Source organism: Miniopterus natalensis, chromosome 21 (genome assembly GCF_054644295.1).
Source record: "Miniopterus natalensis isolate mMinNat1 chromosome 21, mMinNat1.hap1, whole genome shotgun sequence".
Classification (NCBI taxonomy): domain Eukaryota; kingdom Metazoa; phylum Chordata; class Mammalia; order Chiroptera; family Miniopteridae; genus Miniopterus; species Miniopterus natalensis.
The window spans coordinates 11,400,551-11,420,041 of NC_142101.1; the positions used below are offsets into that span (position 1 = coordinate 11,400,551).

General features: G+C 50.6%; 1 protein-coding gene across 2 annotated transcripts in view; it reads left to right on the top strand.

Annotated features, from left to right (window-relative positions):
* KIF26B (kinesin family member 26B) overlaps nucleotides 1-19,491 on the top strand; it is a 274,759-nt gene that overhangs the window by 215,305 nt on the left and 39,963 nt on the right. For both annotated transcript variants that reach the window (XM_087828935.1, XM_087828936.1), the window contains 2 exons: nucleotides 14,529-14,735; nucleotides 19,323-19,416. In XM_087828935.1, the coding sequence (XP_087685061.1) occupies nucleotides 14,529-14,735; nucleotides 19,323-19,416 (301 nt within the window). The remainder of the gene's footprint in view (nucleotides 1-14,528; nucleotides 14,736-19,322; nucleotides 19,417-19,491) is intronic.

Below are 19,491 nucleotides of genomic sequence, written 5' to 3' on the forward strand. Positions count from 1 at the left end.
GCAAGCATTCCTTTAGGGCTTGGGAAGGGGGGTACTTGATTGCAGCTCCTCTGAAAACCCATTTCCACACAAGTCACCTCTGGCCTTTTGCTGTTTGGAACATTATTTAGACAAAGGGGAGTTTGTGTGAATCACTTCCCACCAGACTCTCCTAAGTGGAAGCCTGGGATTTGGAACTTGGAATTTTTCCGGCCCTCTAAATGGATGCCTTGTTGGGTAGGTTGTTGACCCAGTGCAGTTTCTCACATGTTTATAGCATAAGGGATGGCTTTAGGCTCAAGGACACATTTCCTTATTATTTCTTCTCTGAGCCACCTGAGTGACGCTTGTATACTTTGCAGGCCTCATTTTTGCTTCTCAGCATCATTTATGACGTGATTCGTGTCTAAATTTGATGCAGAATTATATACTTGCCCAAATACTTCATCTGCATTTCAGAATTTTGTCTCTGAAAATGGTTGCTTGCTTTTTTTTTTTTTAAATGATCTAATCCAAACCTGTTATTTTACAGATGAGAAAACAGAAATCTACTTCAGGGTTTCTCAACAGCAGCTTTGTTGACATTTGGGTCAGCTAATTAATACGGTTGTTGGCGGGGTGCCTGGTGTGTTGTGGGGTCCTCAGCAACATCCCTGGCTTCTACCCTTTAGATGTCAATAGCATCCTCCAAATTGTGACAGTGTCTCAGTTTGGCAGACATTGCCAAATGTTCCCAGTTGAGAACCACTGGTCTAGAGGTGGACAGGCAGCGAGGCTGTGACAAAATCAGGAGTGGGACCCAGGTGTCCTGACTCCCAGATTCGTCCTGTCGAAGTTAGACAACAAAATTAAGCCCTCAAGCTGCCCAGAGCTCATAGTAGTTTTCAAGGGCACTTCCACGGCTCTCGAGGGAGATAAGAGGCTGTAGGAGGCTAAGGAACCAAGGGAAGGAAGAGCTTTGTGGGGCTCTGGGCAGATGCGGTTGTTCTACCCCATCTCCCACCTACTGATAGACCCCAGTCCAGTGGTTCATTGACCCATCTTCTATGAGTGGCCTTCTGCTAGATGGTATGTCTTAGAAGTTCCTAAGATGTATGTTCAGACTGAACAGATTTAGGGGGAAGAATACAAGAGGCAGAAGACTTTTTCTCCACGTGTGATGACCATCTGAACACCCAGAACCAGGGACTGGCCCCAAGGCAGAGGCTGCCCACGCCTCAGGCAGTGAGCGCGACCCTTTCTCAGCCCCGTGGACATCCACGGGGCTCCGATCTCCCTCTCATGGGAGTCCTGACTCGCAGTTTCGCTGGCAGTCTTCCTTAGCTGGAACACACATTGGTTTGTACAGGGCTCCCTTCTATATTTTCCTTTAAATCTGTGTCACTTTCTCTCGTGGCCGTGGGTTTAGAGGACACCTGTGGCACTAAATATGTGGGCTGTGGGTAGTAATGAATGCCCCAGAGCTTTGCCACATTTGGATGCAGAAGGACCAGTGTCATTACCAGGGATTTCATAGCTGAGAGGTCAGTTCTCATGCTGGGCTATGAACCTGGGTTTCCACTGCATGAAAGTCAGAGTGGAGACTGTTCTAACTTTCGATTACTGCGCTGTCTTTGGCTCACAGGCTCCGTGGAGCTGGTCTGAGGTGCCTTCCCTATAGAGACAGGATTTCATTTGGTGGCTGTGCCTACATGCAAAGCAAAAATGTCCCTCACCTCTCTGAGTGTGTTGTCGAAATGATGCTAGAAATGCCGAAATAGAAACAGAACTTCTGCGTGAAATTACTTTCGGTAGTTGAATAGGTTCTAAGAACAGAGTAAATGAACAGGAGTAATAGGTTCTGGTCATGCTCCTTGGATTTGTGGTTTTATCCTAAGAAACCATTGCTGCGGAGAAAGGCCCTTTCGCAACTTTCCCCGTGCTGTTTCTTGTTTTATCTTTTGAATGAACAGCATTCTCTGGTTCTGAGTTATTTCCTCCCCAGCCACCTGGTCTTCATCCAAAGGGAGAAACAAATTAGTCGGTTCTGTGAGCTGCGTTTCGCTGCCAGTTCACATGTGGGCCACAGCGCTCCATTTTCCACCACACAAAGGAGGGATATTCTGGAAACTTTTGAACAAAGACAAATTCGTGTCTGTCTCCATAGTCGAAATTTCCTAGGGCAAAAAATAGCAGCCGATCGAGTAAACAGGAGCCTCGGTTTTCACTGATGGCCCCCCGTTTGTGCAGGTTTCCCCCCGAGGAAGAGCCATGGCATCGTCCCGCTCAGTGAGCAGCTGACCGAGGGAGGCTCTGGCTCCCTCGGCCACGTTTCTCCAGCTGTGAGCTGGGGACAGGAGCTGTGTCAGCTGTCACGACAGCGGTGCTTGGACACAGCTGCTCTAATAGCTGGAAAAGAGCCCTGACTTTTACCAGAAACGTCATATCATAATAACAGGCCAAACCCCCAATGTGCTTGCCCAGTATTTAATATTAAGTGGCCTCTTCCCACTCCTCCCCTTACATCTTTCCCTTTGCCAACAAAATATCAAAACCAGAGTCTCCCCTCCCCTTACCTCCCCTGAGAGCATCCATGGCCTGCAAACAGGGAAACACCAGGGAAAAAAGATGCTATTGAGCATCCAAGTGTATCAGTCGGGGTCCTCATAGGAAAAGGGAGTCATCCTCAAATTGGGAATCTTGAGAAGGGTTTCATGGGAGGATTGTTCACAGAGGGGTGGACAGGGTATAGGAAACTGGGACCACAGCGGGTCTGGTGATGGGCTCCAGCAGGCCCACGTCCCTGCACCGAGCAGGACAGTGCACTTGAAGGGCAAGGAGGAAAATCGGCCCAGCATGGGTCAGACCAGTTCCTTCAGATAGCCCTCCTCCCTCGCTGGGACTAAAAGGCACCCCTGCCTTCTGTCTGCCATCCCTCTTTGTCGTCGATGGATGTAGCTTCCACCTCCCACCCCCTGCCTCACCTGTCGTTTTCCATCCCGTTTGCTGCCCTCGCTCCTTCTGTGCTATAATAACGGATGGAGAAACTAGAGGCTGTTTCAGATAATCTCTGCTTGCTGCTGCTAACAGCACGAGGTTTGTCTGCCATCCGAGTGACCCGGACCTACGGCGAGGGTTTTGCTCTGAGCTCATAGCATCGTTTTCTTCGGTGAAGTTCATCTTTTTTAGCAGCCCTGTCTGGCCAAATTCTGGCTGTGTGGGAAACAGTGGCCCAGGGATGGCCTTGGCCCCCTCACCAGCCAGGTTGCTAACATGAGGATTCCACCCATGGGGGGAGAGCAAACTGCACGCCCTGTGGCCTTCTTGAGTGACATTTAGAGAGCTGTTTCTTCGGGTACATTGTTGATACCCAAGGGACCTGCAAGAGCTGATGCTACCCAGAAGGGTATTCACCAGGCTCTCCACTCCCATTTTCCCAAGTTCAAACCAAGAGCTATTGTTGAGACTTTGCTCTAGATCAGAGGAGCATTGAGTTGCATTGCAAATACATCCTTGAGCGTTATAATGATAAAGATAGATGATAGGTGTGTGTATGTGTTGAAGAGGGGGGTCAGTTGGCTTAGAGCCATCCATTCTCTGGCCTTGACCTACATTTGGTGAGTGACTTCTATGGGCAAGATGACCGAATGGGGTTTCAGTCCTGGGGGCTTCACTTGTAAGAGTCCCTGACCACAGACTCATCGATACCTTGCTACGTTGGCTTCACCACGTCGAAGTGTTGAACTTGTGCACACCACGTCAGCTCTGTGGGTCCCGGGCCCGTATCTGTGCATGCTGCAGTAAGCACGAAGTGACTGTTGCCCTTCAACTCAGCAATGGCCGTGACTCAACCATTTTCCTGGACGCTGTCCTACTTCGGGCCATCATGAGGAGGAGGCAGGGTTCTTTGGAAAGGACAGTAATGCTGGGCAAAAACCGAAGGCAGTGGGAAGAAGAAGCCAAATAGGAGATGGAATGATTCCATAAAAGAAGCCATGGGCCGAGTGTACAGGAGCTGAGCAGGGCTGTTGAGGACAGGACATTGTGACCACTCATTCATAGGGCCACCAGGAGTTGTAACACAGGTGTGACCATTACATCCAGGTAACTACTGAGACTTGACCAAAGACCTTTATGGCCATTGGAAGCCAGATCGATTGGATGCACAGGGAAGAAAGAAGGGTGCTCAGCCTCATGGGGCCATAGTACCACCCTGAGGCCTGCCCCACGTGTGTGATCAGCAGGTGCTCCTAACGGAGGCCAACGCTTGCTGTGAATTTACCGTGCGCCCACCCGGGGGGTCATTGTATTCAGCAGCCTGTCAATAAACGACACAGTAAAGATTTGCAGAACAGTTTCCAAAGACTCGTTACAGTCTGTCGAGTCAGTACCTTACCATTTTTGAAAATCCCCAAATACAAATTTACACAATTCAGAGTTGTTTTACAACTTATCAGGCCATTAATTTAAGTTTTAAAAGCCCCTTCATATACCTAATCATAGGCTGTGCTTTTGTAAAGTAATGAAATATGTTTCCACAGGCGGAAGCGCAGCAACACAAGGAAAAGGGACTTCAGGGAGTTCCATAAAACTGGCCAGAGCAGCCGTAAATATATTCGGTGGGAGGTCTGTTTTGTGCACAATTTACATGCAATAGGTTGGGCTTGATCTCCAGGGTTCTCATGTGTCCTCTGGCCTTGCCCTCCCAGGGAGGCAGTTTGGGGAGACAGGGACAGGTACACCTTCCCCCAGAGCTGAGGTTGAATCCCATTTCTGCTACTACTTCCCAGGAGACCTCAGGAAAGCCAATTTTGCTCCTTTGAACCTATTTCTTGTATCACAGGAAGAGGCCCACCTTGCAGGGTAGCTGGAGGGATTGGCACAGAGCAGAAGTAAGAGCTCAAGAGGTGCTTGTTGACTGGGGACCACATGTAAGAGCTGACCTTGAGCATAAAGGTCGACAGCCTCCCCCCAAAAAAAACCCTCCAGACACCCCCCCATCCCTTAGAGAAGCCAGCAGTGAGAATGCACTTACCTCCATATCTTTTGTAAATTCAGATACACCCCCCTACCCCACCCCAGTCAGCATAACTACCACTTCTTACCCATCCGTCCCCCTAAAGATATAAGAGTTTAGAATCTGGGCAGGCTGCTTTAAACCCATTTGCAAGCCCTGATCTAATTTGTCATGATTATTTATAGAGCCCTCTTCCCCTTCCTTCATCTCCTTTCATTTCCCTTTGCACCCTCACCTTCCCAGGAAAGAGCCCCTTTCTGAAAACTTCCAGGCCTCCTTTCTAACTCTCAGACTTGAGAACTGAGCTCCAGCTGGGTGGAAGGCATGCTCAGCGATGCTGGGGCTATAAGGAGACATAAGACACAGGCTTTCCTTACCAGCACTCCCAGTTTTACAGATTCGAATATGAGGGTTTTTTTTTGCTTGGAGCATTACCTCCAAATCTGTGTGCCAGTGCCAGCTAAGAGTCTCTCTCAGCCACCACCCAGACATCATGTCCCCACCCAGACATCCCTATCCACCCTCGACCCTCTGGGGAAAATTCATTATAGCCTCATTCTAGGTTTATAGATGAATGCTTCTAATCACGCATGAGTTTATTACATCAGCTCATGCGGACTGTGGAGATCACTAGAGCCCTCTTACGCTGCCCGAGGGCCCCTTGCCATCTGGACTGTGTCATAGGTGGACAGAATCATAAGATCTTCTGGTACCTAAATGGCCTTCGAGGTGGGCCTGTGTTCCATCACTGCCCTCACGTTTAATGTGTCAGAGCTGGAAAATAGTGGCTGGACAGTTGCCAGTTACCCAACAGAGCAAAACCCTCTGCCCCACCCAGTGAGTGTTACACGTCTTTAGTGACTGGTTGATTCTGAAATAGTCCCATCAAATTCAGACATCATTCAGGATGAACCTAGAAGCAGAGGGCCCTTCCCTGCAGAAGGGATCCGAAGTCGCCTGATTTGAATAACTGCTTTCCACCTGAAATAAATATTGACCACTCGACCCAATTATACATGCTTATTGATTCTAGAAAATGTTAGATCAATGTGTTAAACATTGTCCTCAAACACACCTATACACACACACACACACACACACACACACAGACACACACGCTGCTGAGCCAGGATAGTGTTCTCTGGGGAAAAAATAGTCTTGAAACAATTGATTTTTTTTCTTGTATTGATTTTCTGATGAGTGTGATTTTCATCAGATCCCAAATAATTGTTTGTTTGAGGAAAGGAGAGAAGCATCTATAGGAAGATTTGGTTTGGATTTTATTGTGGGAAGTGTATCTTCCATGATGGTCATAAAGCAATTGGAGGCAGGAGCTACAGAACCAAACTAGTAGGGTTGCAGAATTGGGGTTACTTTTAGAAGAAAAGTTTCTTAAACTCTTGTTCCTTCCTGAGGTTGACACATTTTATTTCACTTGAGCACTCAAGAGTTTTCCTCAAATAGATCTATGGAATGGAGTCGGAAGCCACTTCTGTTTTGACAGTGCAGATACGTTCTTTCTTTAGCTCCCAGAATCTTTAAAATTAATCAGACTGTCATTTTCCCAGGATGTGACAGCCATAGGAATTGTGTTTTTGAATCACAGTAGAGTTTGAGGGAAACGACTCCACGAGGAGGAAGCCAACATGCCTCCTGAGAAGTGTGAGGCCCAGACCTTCAGCATCAACTGGAACTTGGTAGAAACGCGAATCCTCAGGCCCCACCCAGACCTGCTGGATCAGAAACTTGGGGGGGGGGGGGGCAGGTCACTCCAGTCTGAGTAGCTCTCGAGTAAGCCCCTGAGTGAGAAAACACGAGTGTCCCTCGTGTTGTGCTGTGAAATCAATCCCTGGGAACCCGCAGTTACTTAAAAACAGGCCCCAGGAGACCTCATTAGAGGGCCAATCGCCTCATAAAAGTTGACAAAGGAGGGAATCCGGGCCGTTTTAAACTACATCAGAGTGAAACCACAAAGCAACACCCCCCGAGCCCGACCGTGTGCTGGGGTGACAGGACATTGTCCTTCTCTAGGTCTCTCCTATGGACAGAAATGATTAAGAATCTAGTGACCGGGTCTCCTGACCTAGGTCAAAGGAGGGTGAAGGAGAGGAGGGTTCAGGGTTTAGATTCCTGAGGACACGGGCATGATGGTAACTATTATTGTCAAGGACCTACTTTGTGCCAGGCACTTAGCAGATTATTTGCTTAATAATCATGTAAATCCTTCCAGGTTGAGATTATTATTCCTGTTTTCAGCGATGGGGAAACTATTAAAACTATACGTTCATAGTCACACAGCTAGTAAGAGCCTGTTTCCAGGGCCTGTGCCCCAGGCTCCAGGCCATGCTCCACATGGTCCCAGGGAGGGTGTGCTGATAGCCAGTGCCCTTAACGTTGACGGGGTCCCCAGGGATGCCTCGGGATCCCGTGTCCCGCCTCACTGCCCACCCGAGCGTGCCTGTGCCTTGGCATGTAAGCTTAAACCAGCCCATCATTTAAAATCGGCTCCCTCAGCAGTGAGCTGAGACACGAGATTCTCTCTAATCAGATGCTGTCAGAGCTCCAAGCTCTGCTGACAGACCAGGCCCTGAAGTGCGCCTGTCCCTGTCCTCACAGCCTGGCCAGCTTTGCCCAGCCCGCTAATTGGTGCGAGGGACCCCGCTCCCAAAGGCCACCCGCCCTGACAGTGCCTCTCTGGGAAGACTTTTCCCTGCCTTACGCTCCCTCCCAGCTGCTGTCCCCTGCCGGGCCTGCCTGGTGACAGGTGCCTGCTGATAAAGAGCTGTAGGGGATTTTGCTGTCCCCCTACTCCCAGGAGCACATCTTTATTGAGTACATCTCATTACCGGCTCCATTTACTGGTCACACTTAGCTTTATTGTGCCACTACTTGTCACCTTTCCCAGCCTGGTGTTTAATAATGTACCTCTCCCCTCTCTCATGGCCTCGCTGCTCATTATTTGCTGTCTGGCACCACACGAGCTCACCCACTGGCACCTCCACTGGCACCCCCAGTGCAGGGCAGCCCCCACCTGGCGCCTCAAGGTGTTTCTGCTCTGGCCCAGCCCCAGGTAGAGCAGGGTCAGGTCCCGCTGGGTTTGGCAGGGGACTGGCACGCTTCTGGTTCCGACCCAGGACCCTCACTGCGGAGAGAGCAGGTCAGAGGCCACCACCCCATCCCCTTTGGAAGGCAGTGGCCTTGACCAAGTCACTGAAGTACACTGACCTCAGTCTCCCCAGCCTGAAAGTAGGGATGCGGGTAATAACCATTGTAATAATATTTCCTTAACAGAGCTGTTTTAGGGAACCTAATGAAAATAGGATAGTCCTTTGTAAATGTAAAGTTTGTGAAACTTGTATTTTTATTTATTTTTAATTATTTTAATTGATTTTTAGAGAGAGAGGAAGGGAGAGGGAGAGAGAGAAACATCCATGGGAGAGTGAAGCACCGATTAGCGGCCTCCTGTATGCCCCCTACTGGAGATGAAGCCCCAAACCCGGGCATGTGACCTGACCTGGAATCGAACCAGCAAACTTTTGGTGCACAGGATGACACCCGACCATTTGAGCCACACCGGCCAGGGCAATTTGTAAAACTTTTAAAGAAGTTAAGGCAGTGGTGCGGAGGGCTGATTGACTGAATTGTTGATTTTTGTCAACAGAGCAGACACTGCCCCGCAATAGGCCGAGTCTCCCCTCTCCCCCCTCCCCCCAAACTCAGCACTAGATCCCACTACTCTGGGTTCCTCCAGGTGAATGTGGCCCCGTGATCTTTGACCAGGTCATGTAGGATTATTACTGTGTTTGATTGCAAAGAAATTCAATCGAATTTCATTTTGTTCTGTAACTAACAACTAGACTGTGCCTAGAGTCTCGGGGGTCCCGGCAGGTGCGGATCTGCGACTCTCAGTGGTAGCTGTGTCTTCATGGGTCACCGACACTGCAAACTGTGTTCAAAAGCTCCCTCTGTCAGTTGGGAGCACGGCCTGCTTGGCCCTCCCTCTCTGTGCTTGCTGGTATGAGAATTATTTGAGACCTCCAAGGCCTTTACTACTTGGCCGATGATTCTTGTGGTCTCCTAAAATAACTTCTGGAAACTTTCAGGCCCACGAAACCATCGAAATCTTCCTTCAGAAAAGGTAATTTCAGATCATGTCTTGAAATTTTATTAGAAAAGTGTTTAAACCTTCTACTTGTATAAGACCCAATTTTAATTCGCTTCTTTCCTGGACCACCTCTGCCTCTCTCTCCTATGAGGTTAAGCGGGCGCATTGAGTAAGTTAAAGGGGGAGGGGAAAGTGTTATTCATGGGGTTCAGTGTGCCCGTGGAGGTGAGCAATGGGATCTTACATTATATTAGAAAAGGAAAGCGCTCTTTAAGTAAGGGCTGGAAAATTGCACCCTTAGTCCCTTGCAGTGTGTTTTAGAAACTGGCACTTCATCAAAATCTTTTACAATAGCTTTGTCAGAACGTGCTAAGCACAGAAGGCCGTGGAGGGTTGTGAAATTTCTTGGTCGATCAGAAAGCGAGCGTGTTGAGAATGCATGTGGAGGAGGACACACTGTTTAAGTTCCCATCTCTCCAATCATCTTGTTTAGGACGGTTGGAGAATTTTCCTGGAGTGACTAATGGGCCGTTAGTAGGCACTGTGAGCACATACATCACATCGGATCAAGACAGAAAGGAAAGAATAAATCGGGAGAGACCACACTTTGCTTTCTAGATGCTCGGATCCAATTTCTCCTGGATCACTCACCTTACAAACATGCGAACTAACCATACAGCCTTTAATTTGATTTTTTGCGGGGAAGGAGGAGAGTAATTTGTTCTGTCTCTCTGGTTGCTGTGGATGTGTATGTTCATTAAAGAATTTTGGGCTTTAATTTAAAAAATTAAGCTTAGGAGAAAGGCATTAATTTGATATAGAAAGGAATATGAATTCCCTCCCTCCCTCCCTCCCTTGAACAGTATTTTATATTTATATGCTGCTTTATATCTGTCTTTACTTGTTTCTTCACAACTGTCCTTCCAGGGAGATGGCATAACAGGCCCATTTTAGGGATTAGGAAACCGAGGCCCACACCTTAGATCACACGGCCACTCAATGGTGGTGACATTGGACTTGAACCCAGCCTCCTGGCTCCTACTTCACTGCAGTGCCCGTTACACCTGGAACCTGTAAGAAAGGAGATACACTCGTGACACACAGTGGGCCTTTTTGTTGTTCACATTTCTCCCTCAAGAGCTGAATCCCACCCAAAAATACGTAGAAACCAGGAAGGGCTCCCCGGTCTGCACTGAGGCCAGCAGGCTGCGTCTTCCCTGCCCACACCCGGCTGTCATCAGGCAGGGCCTGGGGTGCCCACGCCTTGGCTCTCCCATCTGAGGCAGAGAGTCTCCTTGAGCGACAGGATGATCAGAATGTCCATGGCTCACACTCACCCTGAGGATGCCCAGCATCACCATCGCTGCCCCCGGCCTCCGTGAAGGGAACAGGCCCTGGACGAGAGGGGTCAGTTGCAAACGGGCTCTGCAGTTGGCTGTTCTGTCCCAGCAGATGATTCCTTGGGTTTTGGACTCCTTCTGACAGTCTCACCTTTTCTACTTTCCTCAGAAGGTAGAACCTTCCCATTTACCCCGACTTGCCTTGTAGAACAATTTCCAGACATGTTTTAGGAACTTAAGAATAGATTCAGAGGCCTAAAGGTACTTCTAGGACTGCTGGGATTGAGACAAATGCCAAATGGGCTTTCTGCTTAGGTAATCTGACATCACCTTGACCAGTTTCCACTAAGCTGATTGTTAAAAAATTGAATTTGGACATCAGTGTAAAGAGAGTAAAAATATGGAAACATGAAGGAATTGAAAGATGTTAGTGGTTAATTTCCTCTGCAGCCTCTGACCTTGTGGGAAAAAACTACTTATCCTCAGCAACACACTGTCTTTGAGCAATTACTGTGGTTGAGACTCCGGCCGGGGAATAGTCATTGTCCCATGTGTGACTGTCGAGGGTCATCACTGTGGGGTCCACAGAGGAGTTTAAACAAAGCTCAGACATGAGAAGGATTGCTAGGTTGCCTCCGCCTCCCACCACCTTCCCATCTTCTGTGCTTTGCCTCTGCTTGGTGAGGGATCCTTGGAATGGTCAGATTTACCCCAAGCCCTCCTGAGCCTTATAGTCAGCCTCCCACTGGACAGAGAAACAGGCAACGAAGAGACCTCCCTGGCTCTGCACCACGTGCTTGCCCCCTGTGACGAGGGACAGAGAGGAACATCTGTCTCTGTGATCACGTGTGGTGGCAGAGATGAGCGCTTGTGGGGCCCACGCCTCATTTGCGCCCTGAGGCCGTGGGGCCGTCGGCCTTTGACTTTACGTGGATGGGGCGTGTATAGTTTAGGTTCTCTCTCCCTCTCAGTGGGGTCCCACAAATCCTTTCTCCCTTGGCCCCTCCGTGCCATCCAGAAAGAGGTGCTCAGAGGCTGACTGCCCAGAGCAACAGCGGCCTGGCCCCGTCCACCGGATAATTAGGTATAAATGAGGCAAAGCGAGGTCTTTGCTAGAGGCGCTGCTGGTCTGCTCGTGGTGAATCAGGGTGGCGGGGCCCTCCTTCCCCTCACCCCACCGCTCTCACTGTGCCCTTAGCTTTCCAGGTCCCATTCCTCCTGGTCTGCCACTGGGAGTGACATAGTGACTGTCTCCTTTACTCTGAGTGCTGGGGAGAGGCTGTGCGTGTTGACAGCTGCAGGCCCGTGTCCCCAGAGCAGCAGGGACAGGAAGGGTGGAAGTAGGTGTTGCCAAGAAGCTACCAGGGTTTGCGACCGAAGCAAGAACTTCTGGCAGAGTCCTGGGCCTTTCTTGATCACAAGTGGCATCTCCTAAGCGCTTTACTTGCCGAGGATTGGGCAGGAAGGGGCGTGCTGGGCTAAAGGAAGAAAGACACAAAGGAAGTGAAGGAGAAAAACCCAATGTCCTTCCTTTAAGGGGGAAAAGATCCATTTATTGAAATGAGTTGCAGAGAAAAGAATGGAGGGCGGCAATTCCCGGGCCCAGGGTGCAGTGGGGTTTAAAGCGCTGCGTGTCCCCTTGGCCAGACCAGCGGTGGCATCGCCGGGCCGTCTGCAGAAGTTGAACTGCAGGCTTGGAGCCTCACGAGGAGGCAAATGACTCGCTAAGTCAGCCCCTTCCCTCCTGCTTTCCCTCGCAGGCCCGTGCCTGGCTTAGCTCATATTTTACATTCAGCACCTCCAGTTACCCAGAAATTGCATGTGAAACTGTGAGATAGAAAAGCAGTGGGCCGTGCCCCTCCATCAGTTCTGCCTGGCGCTGCACCAGCCTTGACTGGGCCCGTCCAGAGGCGGGGCTGGGGGACCTGCCTACCTGCTTACCGAGAGCCCCGAGGCCCCAGACACCTCCCCGAAGTTGCAGTTTGAAGACATGCTCTTAGCACGGGGGCAAATCGACAGAAATGAATGGGACTGAAATCAGATTGGAGACATTCGCAGTGACCAGGAACACAGCGGGATGCAGGCAGAGGCGGTTACTGTCATATACAGAGGGGCTGTGGGACTTGACGATGTTCCGCTAACAGGAGCCTTGTAAGGCCCAGAGCTGACACCCAGCTCTCTGCAGTGTCCCCATCCTGCTGTGGTCCATGGCACCCAGAGTCCAGGACAGGGAGTTCCAGCGCCGTATCACTGACTCTGAGACTGGAAAAGGCAAGCATGTTATGGTTCAGAAGGAGCACATGTGGGGAGGGGCAGGAGGAGACCCCCCTGGGCTGGAGCACCCACCCTGCTGTGCTCAGTGCTTCACAGGCCAATTCTTTCATCCTTACAACAGTCCCATGAGATAGGCATTGTCATTCCTATTATACAGGTGAGAAAACTGAGGCCCTGAGAAGTTCAGCTCTGTATGGGAGGCAGCGGTTGGCATAATGGAGAAGTGTGGGCTTTGGGTTCAGGGTAAGAGCCCAGCCTCACCACCCACAGGCTCAGGGCTTTGGGACGAGTTCTGTAACGTGTTTTCTCATCTATGAAATCGGGACAATACGCCTGCACCCTGGCTTAGGGAGGATTATGTGGATGACTGCTGGTGACAGCACAGCCCCAGCACACGACAGCCCCCCGGGAAATGGCAGGTGTAGTTATATGACCTCAGAGTGGGAGAACCGAGAGTTGGACCCTGGAAGGTGGGCCTCATCCCGACACTGTGCTCCGTCCCCCGTGACGCCGGCCTCTGGGTGCACACTCGAGGCCTGTTCTTCACTGACGAGAGGACAGCGGGCACCAGGCAGGACATGTGACGAGCCCTGTGCCCTGGAATTCGTCACTTTCAGCTTTAGACTCTGCCGATTAGTTCCCGTGCCTCAGTAGACAGGGCTGAGGCAGGCCGGAGGGTGGCCTCACTCCGTTACGCACAGTAGGGATTCTTCTGGGAGCACTCTCTGGGTTTGAAAGATTTTATTTAAAGATTTACTACCTCCTCCCCAAAATCACATAACTGAGATTTCATCAGGCCAGGCTGTTGATTAGATGAAGAGGGTGAGACGCAGAGAGGGCTTCAAAATGATCCTGTGCAGAGCTTCAGAATTGGCCACATCGTATTACACGAATGACCTGTGTCTGCGTCCGCCTGTCCTGCTACTTTATGTGTCACCTGTCTTTGCATCCCCAGTGCCTAGTCCGGTACCTGGCACATAGTAGGTGCTCAGCACAGTTGGACGGAACTAGCAACACAGCAACAAAGAGCTGGTGAGGGAGTAAATGCTGTGCCTTTCCCCAGGACTCGAGTCTCCAGAGCTGTGTGTGCCTGCAGCTTGGCTCCCGCTCCCCTTGGGGCCCTAGGGCAGGCAGGGCATTTCCAGAGGTACCACCTTCGGCCGAGGGGATGGAGCTGGGCTGGCTGTGAGCACTAGAAATGTCCATGTTCCTTTTCTCAGGAGGCGGGTCAAAGGCCCGCCGCCCACTGTTTGCCACCCAGATGTGCTTTTGTTCCCTGAAAAGTCAACTTCCATGTACTCACTTAATAGGGTCCCAAATAACACAGTTGAAACAAACCTTTCGTCGCTGTTACCCCTTGGAACACACTTCAAATGCTGGTCATTAAAATCCAGGCCATTGCACAGGCCTTTAATGATGACGCTAATAACTGTGGATTTTTCTCTGGGAGTCCTCACGAGCAGAGGCAAGGAGTAAATTACGGGAGCTAACTTTTATGTCTGTGGCTTATTGATCTGCGAGCTTCCAGGGAACTCGACCAGCCCCGAAAGCGTGCCAGTCCAGGTTGCCTTTTCATCTGTGTAATTGGGCCACCAGGGTACAGTTAATTCCCAATTTATATTAACAGGAAGACAGAGAACACGATGTGCCGTCTCTATAATAGAGTAAAGGACATCCCGAAATATTCTACCCGGTGATTTTAACTAAATCAGGGTTCCCACGCCCCACTGAGGCTCGTGCTGCTGATTCATTGGGCGGCTCATCATAATTTATCATGTGAAGGCTCCATCAGGCAGCATCCAGCTTAACCCGCGGCCTTCCTGTTCCCTAACAGGTGAAAGTCATGCTTCGCATCTGCTCCACGTTGGCCCGCGATACCCCGGAATCCAGCTCTTTCCTGAAGGTGGACCCACGGAAGAAGCAGATCACCCTGTACGACCCCCTGGCCTGCGGAGGCCAGAATGCCTTCCCGAAGAGGGGCAGCCAGGTTCCTCCGAAGATGTTTGCCTTCGATGCGGTTTTCCCACAAGATGCTTCCCAGGTGGGTACAAACCCCCCGCAGCACGAGGCAGTATTGACTCATTTCAGGGAGCTTTTATTCCTTCGCTAGGGCCTGTGAGCTCGAGGGTGTCCCCAGAGCACTCTGAAGGACCAGCTCCTCCACCCACACAAGCCAATTTGAGCTTCACTGAACAGTTCGTTCCTTTGAATCACGGGTGTCATACCGTGGGCAGGACTGTTATGCCAGGATTTAAACAAAATATGCCCTTGGGAAGGAGAAAGGAGGGAGCCAGTCCGTGGGGGGCATCCAGAAGCAGGGTGATAGTGGACAGAATTGGAAGTTTCAGGAAAACTACATGGACGTGCTGGCGACTGGTCATGAGGACCCCACTCACGCCCCCACTTCTGGGTGTGGGTGTATACGAGGGAAAAAGCATTTCCGGAGCTGGATTAGAATCGGGTAGGATCCTAGAACCCTAGAGAAGGCAGGTCTGTAGTCCTGGTGAGGAACTGGAGCACGAGGCAGGGAAACTGAGGCTGACGTGCAGTCCTGCGGCCTGGATCTGTGGAGTGAAGGGGGAGAAGGGGAGAACAGAGCAGGGATAGCTGTTGTATCGGTCAGCTACTGCTGCATTACAACCACCCTGAATCCAGTGACTTAAAATGATAGGCGTTTACTATTGCTCATGAGACCGTGGGTCAACTGAGCATTCTGCTCCCAGCTCTGCTCGCTTCTGTGTCTGTGGTCAGCCCTGGGCTGAATAGGTAGCTCTGCTGATCTTGGGGTTTGGGGTTGGCCAGCTTCAGGGTGGTCTAGAATGGCCTTGGCTGGGTCACCTGGTCTCTCTCCACCTTGTCTCTCATCAACCCCCAGGCTATCTTGGACTTACTCTCTTGACAACGGCGTGATGCAAGCATGAAGGCCTCTTGAGGCCCAGGTTCAGAATCGAAACACCGTCTCTTCTGCCGTGTTCTATTGGCCCAGATTTGAGGGGTGGGGAAGAGACTCCATCTCTTGATTAGAGAGGCTGCAGAGTCACATTGCGAGGGGCATGCACACAGGGATGGGTGGAGAATTGTGGCCGTTTTTGTTTGTCTGTTATGAATATAATCTGGGGAGCTCAGGGTGCCAGGATTCCTAGACCAAAGCTCCTGGAGTCAATCCCAGTAGGAACAGGTGTCTGACAGAAGATTCAGTTGCACCATCTGGGGAAATCCAAGTGCAACAAGTTGGTGCAACTGAAGCTTCTTGTAGACGTCTGTAGCCCAGGCTATAGGTATGCAGTGGCATCAGGCACCTTCCTGATATATTTCCAGCACTTTCCAAGATTTATACGCAACAGTGTGCAGTAGTGTGACTACTAACCTCTAGCAGAACCTGGGGACATAAGAGCTGCCATGTGCAGCTTCTGCTAATTTCTTCTATGTCACATCTTGGTGTAGGAAGCTGTGGTGTCCATGCAGGCGCTTATATTGCACTGTCAGCAGATAGCACGTGATAGGCTCCATCCATTAACAGCTGAGCATGTGGTTTCCCCAAAGAAAAGACAAAATACTTTATGAATAAGCTAAATGGTTTCCCTCTTCATTGCATATTTTGTGTTCTGTACCACCCCTTGGGCTCACTAACCTAAACCTGACATTGAGGCTAATAAATGGCCCACAAGTCATTTAATTAACGCAGTTAGAACTTCCAAAAGCAAATCTCCCTGAGCTGTAAGAATTCCAAAGCAAACCCTAAGTTCAATGTGGGCTGTTAATGCATTTCAAATTCATTCCAGAAAAAGCCGTTTTTATTGCTGGTCTTTATTTACATTTCATACTTGGTTGCAGAGCTCGCATGCTCAGATGCGCTCATTTTAGAATGCTTTATTTTGCTAAAATTTCCAATGCTATAGTAACTTGCATTTCAAAAAAAATTAGTTTCAGGAACTTTCCTGTGCATCCGCCCATTCATTCTTCCTAGAATTCTGCGGCGTAGGAAAGGGAGGCATTGCTGCTTTCACATTACAGGCAAGGAAACTGAGACCCAGAGCTGCTGTGTCTTGTTGATAATCCCTTCCCTGAGCACACATCTTTTCCAAATCCTTCCCCTTGGCCTCTCTGTGTCCTGCTCCATGAAGTGTTTATCTTTGACCACCTGTCATTTCATCCACTGTTTCCTAGCAGTGTGTTCTTGGACAAGTCACTGAATATCTCTGGGCCTCAGTGTCCTCACCTGTAATATGAAGACAGAACCAAAATATACCTCCTTAAGGCTGTGGAGATTCACTGAATTGATTGATACGCATGAGGTACTTGGAACATAGTCAGTGCCCAACAAATGTGAGCTATTTTTATTATTAAATCATCACTGCTAATACTAATATCATGCTGCTTGGCACAGCCAGCCTCAGCCCGCACAGGTGAGCACCCTTTGAGCCTCCAAAGCCCAGAAACCCGACAGTGTACAGGGTGGGCCTCTGCTCCGAGGTCCTTCAGTTTCCTTATAAAGCAGCAGCCACCTTAGTGGCCCCAGACACTTATGAATTTTGCTTTCTCTCAGTCTCTAAGGACATCAGCTTCTTGAAGCTAAGAAACGATTAGAAGGGTTCTCGCTCCCCGTTGCCTTTATGAGCCATTTTTATCCCCTTAAACGATCTTGGCTGTTGTCAGTTGCCCGCTGCTGGGGCAGACCTCTGCTGGGCCTGGCTGTGGGGAGGTGACTTCGTCCCTTCTTCAGGCTGCCGTAACAAAACAGCACAGGCCGGGTGGCTTCTAAACCACAGAAATTTGTTTCTCATGGTTCTGGAGACTTTAAGTCCAAGATCAAGGTGCTGGCAAATTTGGTGTCGGGTGAGAGCCCCATCCTGGTTCATAAACGGCATCGTCTTGCTGTGACCTCATGTGGTGGAAGGGACCAGAGAACCCTCAGGTTCTTTTATAATCCCACTCACGAGGGCTCCACCCTCACGACCTAATCACCTCCCAAAGTGCCCACCTCCTAACACTATCACCAGAGGTTTCAGCCTGTGCATTTTGGAGGGGACATTAGCAGGAGGGGTGGTGGGGAGGATGGGAGCTGTGGGAGAGCAGGGGCTTCTTGCAGACTGGACCCTGCCCACAGTCTGTGCTCGGGAGGCTGCCTGCTGCTCTAGGCCCCAGAAAAGCAGCACGTGGTCTCCAGGGGCCACGGCCAGCTCCTAACAAACACCACATGGACAGGTCACTTGCCACACTTGCCAGTGGGCAGTGGGTGTGGACTCAGCCTGTCCTGCGCCTTTTGAGGCCTCTCCTGTGTCTCCTCCATCCGGCCATGGCGCAGGTGACTTGGTGATGGCCCTGTGGGCCAGACCTAACCAACATTCTCCGGGCTGACCTTGAGTTTAATACAGTTTATTTTATGGGTGGATCAGGTGGGCTCTCAGCCTCTCAGCCCCCATCTCCCTTTATATCCAAAGAAGCAGAGTTCACTCAGCCTCTGGCAAATTCCATCGAGATCCTACAGCCTCAGGCTCGCGTTGCCTGGGTGCTGGAGGTATGACAGAGCCTGTGGTCCCCACTCCAGGGCAGCCCTGTCCTCCGGTCCTCTTCACCTAGGAGGTGCCCCCAGCAGAGTTGCCAAGGCGACCACCCCCGAACAATTCACAATTGTTGGGAGTGTGGTTTTTCCATTTCGGTTTGGGAGAGAAAATTGATTCCTGAATACTTAGGTTCATTGTGCGGCTGGGACCTGGCGCTGAATGACTACATTCATCGCCGAGGCTGCAGTTCCCAGGCTCCCACCGGGGGGCCCGTTGCTCTGATGACTGCGGAGCCCCCCAGCTTCTGGCTCCGGCGCAGGGGAATAATTCTGTCCGGCTGCTGGGAGAGCTCGGGTGCTGACCAGGGAGAGACTTCCCCGAGCTCCTAGTCGGTCCACAGAATGGACTGGTCCTTGGAGCTGACAGGCTGCAATGCGACCGGGTGTCAGTGGGGAAACACACACAGTCATCGGAAGCCCGGGCCCTGTCTCAGGAGTCAATGCGTCTTATTTGTGAAGGATTCCTGTGCGTTAACTGTATCTGTGCAGAGAGAAAGAAAAGGCCGGTTTTGAAAAGAGGAGGCTGTAGATTGAGAGGCGGAAGGAGGCTGGGAGAGAAAGCAGACCGAAGTCACAAACCTGCTTGTATTAGAATTGCAATGATTCTCAAGGTCATTTTCCTGAAATGGCAGGTCACCCTTTTCCCTCTAATAAGCCGGGACCATTTTATAAAGGGGCGTGTGTGTGTGTGTGTGTGTGTGTGTGTAAGGAAAGATCTAGTTAGCAGAGAGCAAATGGAAAGTTTAAATGCCTTGTCCAGAGGCCAGAATAGCAGCGAGGGCAGGCGTGAGGTCCATGAAAGCATCCTGTGTTTCCCGAAGGTTCCTGCCTGGTCTGCGGAGACGCCGCTGAAATGCAGCAGGAATTAGCAGGAGGGCGGTTTGCAGTTTCTGTGTGTAACGCTCAGGCTGGATGGGGCGGGAGGCACCAGAGGGGGCCGAGCACCTCCAGAACCCCGTTAGAGGCCGGCCCATCTGGGAATGTCACGACCCCCAGCCCCAGGAAAGCTGGCCCATGTTCCCATTGTCAGTGGTCCATTCACCATGTGTCTCTTGTGTCCGCCAGGCTGAAGTGTGCGCTGGGACCGTGGCGGAGGTGATCCAGTCCGTGGTCAACGGGGCCGATGGCTGCGTGTTCTGCTTCGGCCACGCCAAGCTGGGTCAGTGAGCGGTACTTTTTCCGCGTGGCTTGTTGGACTCCCAGTCACCCTATTCCTTCTTCTGTATTGTCCCAG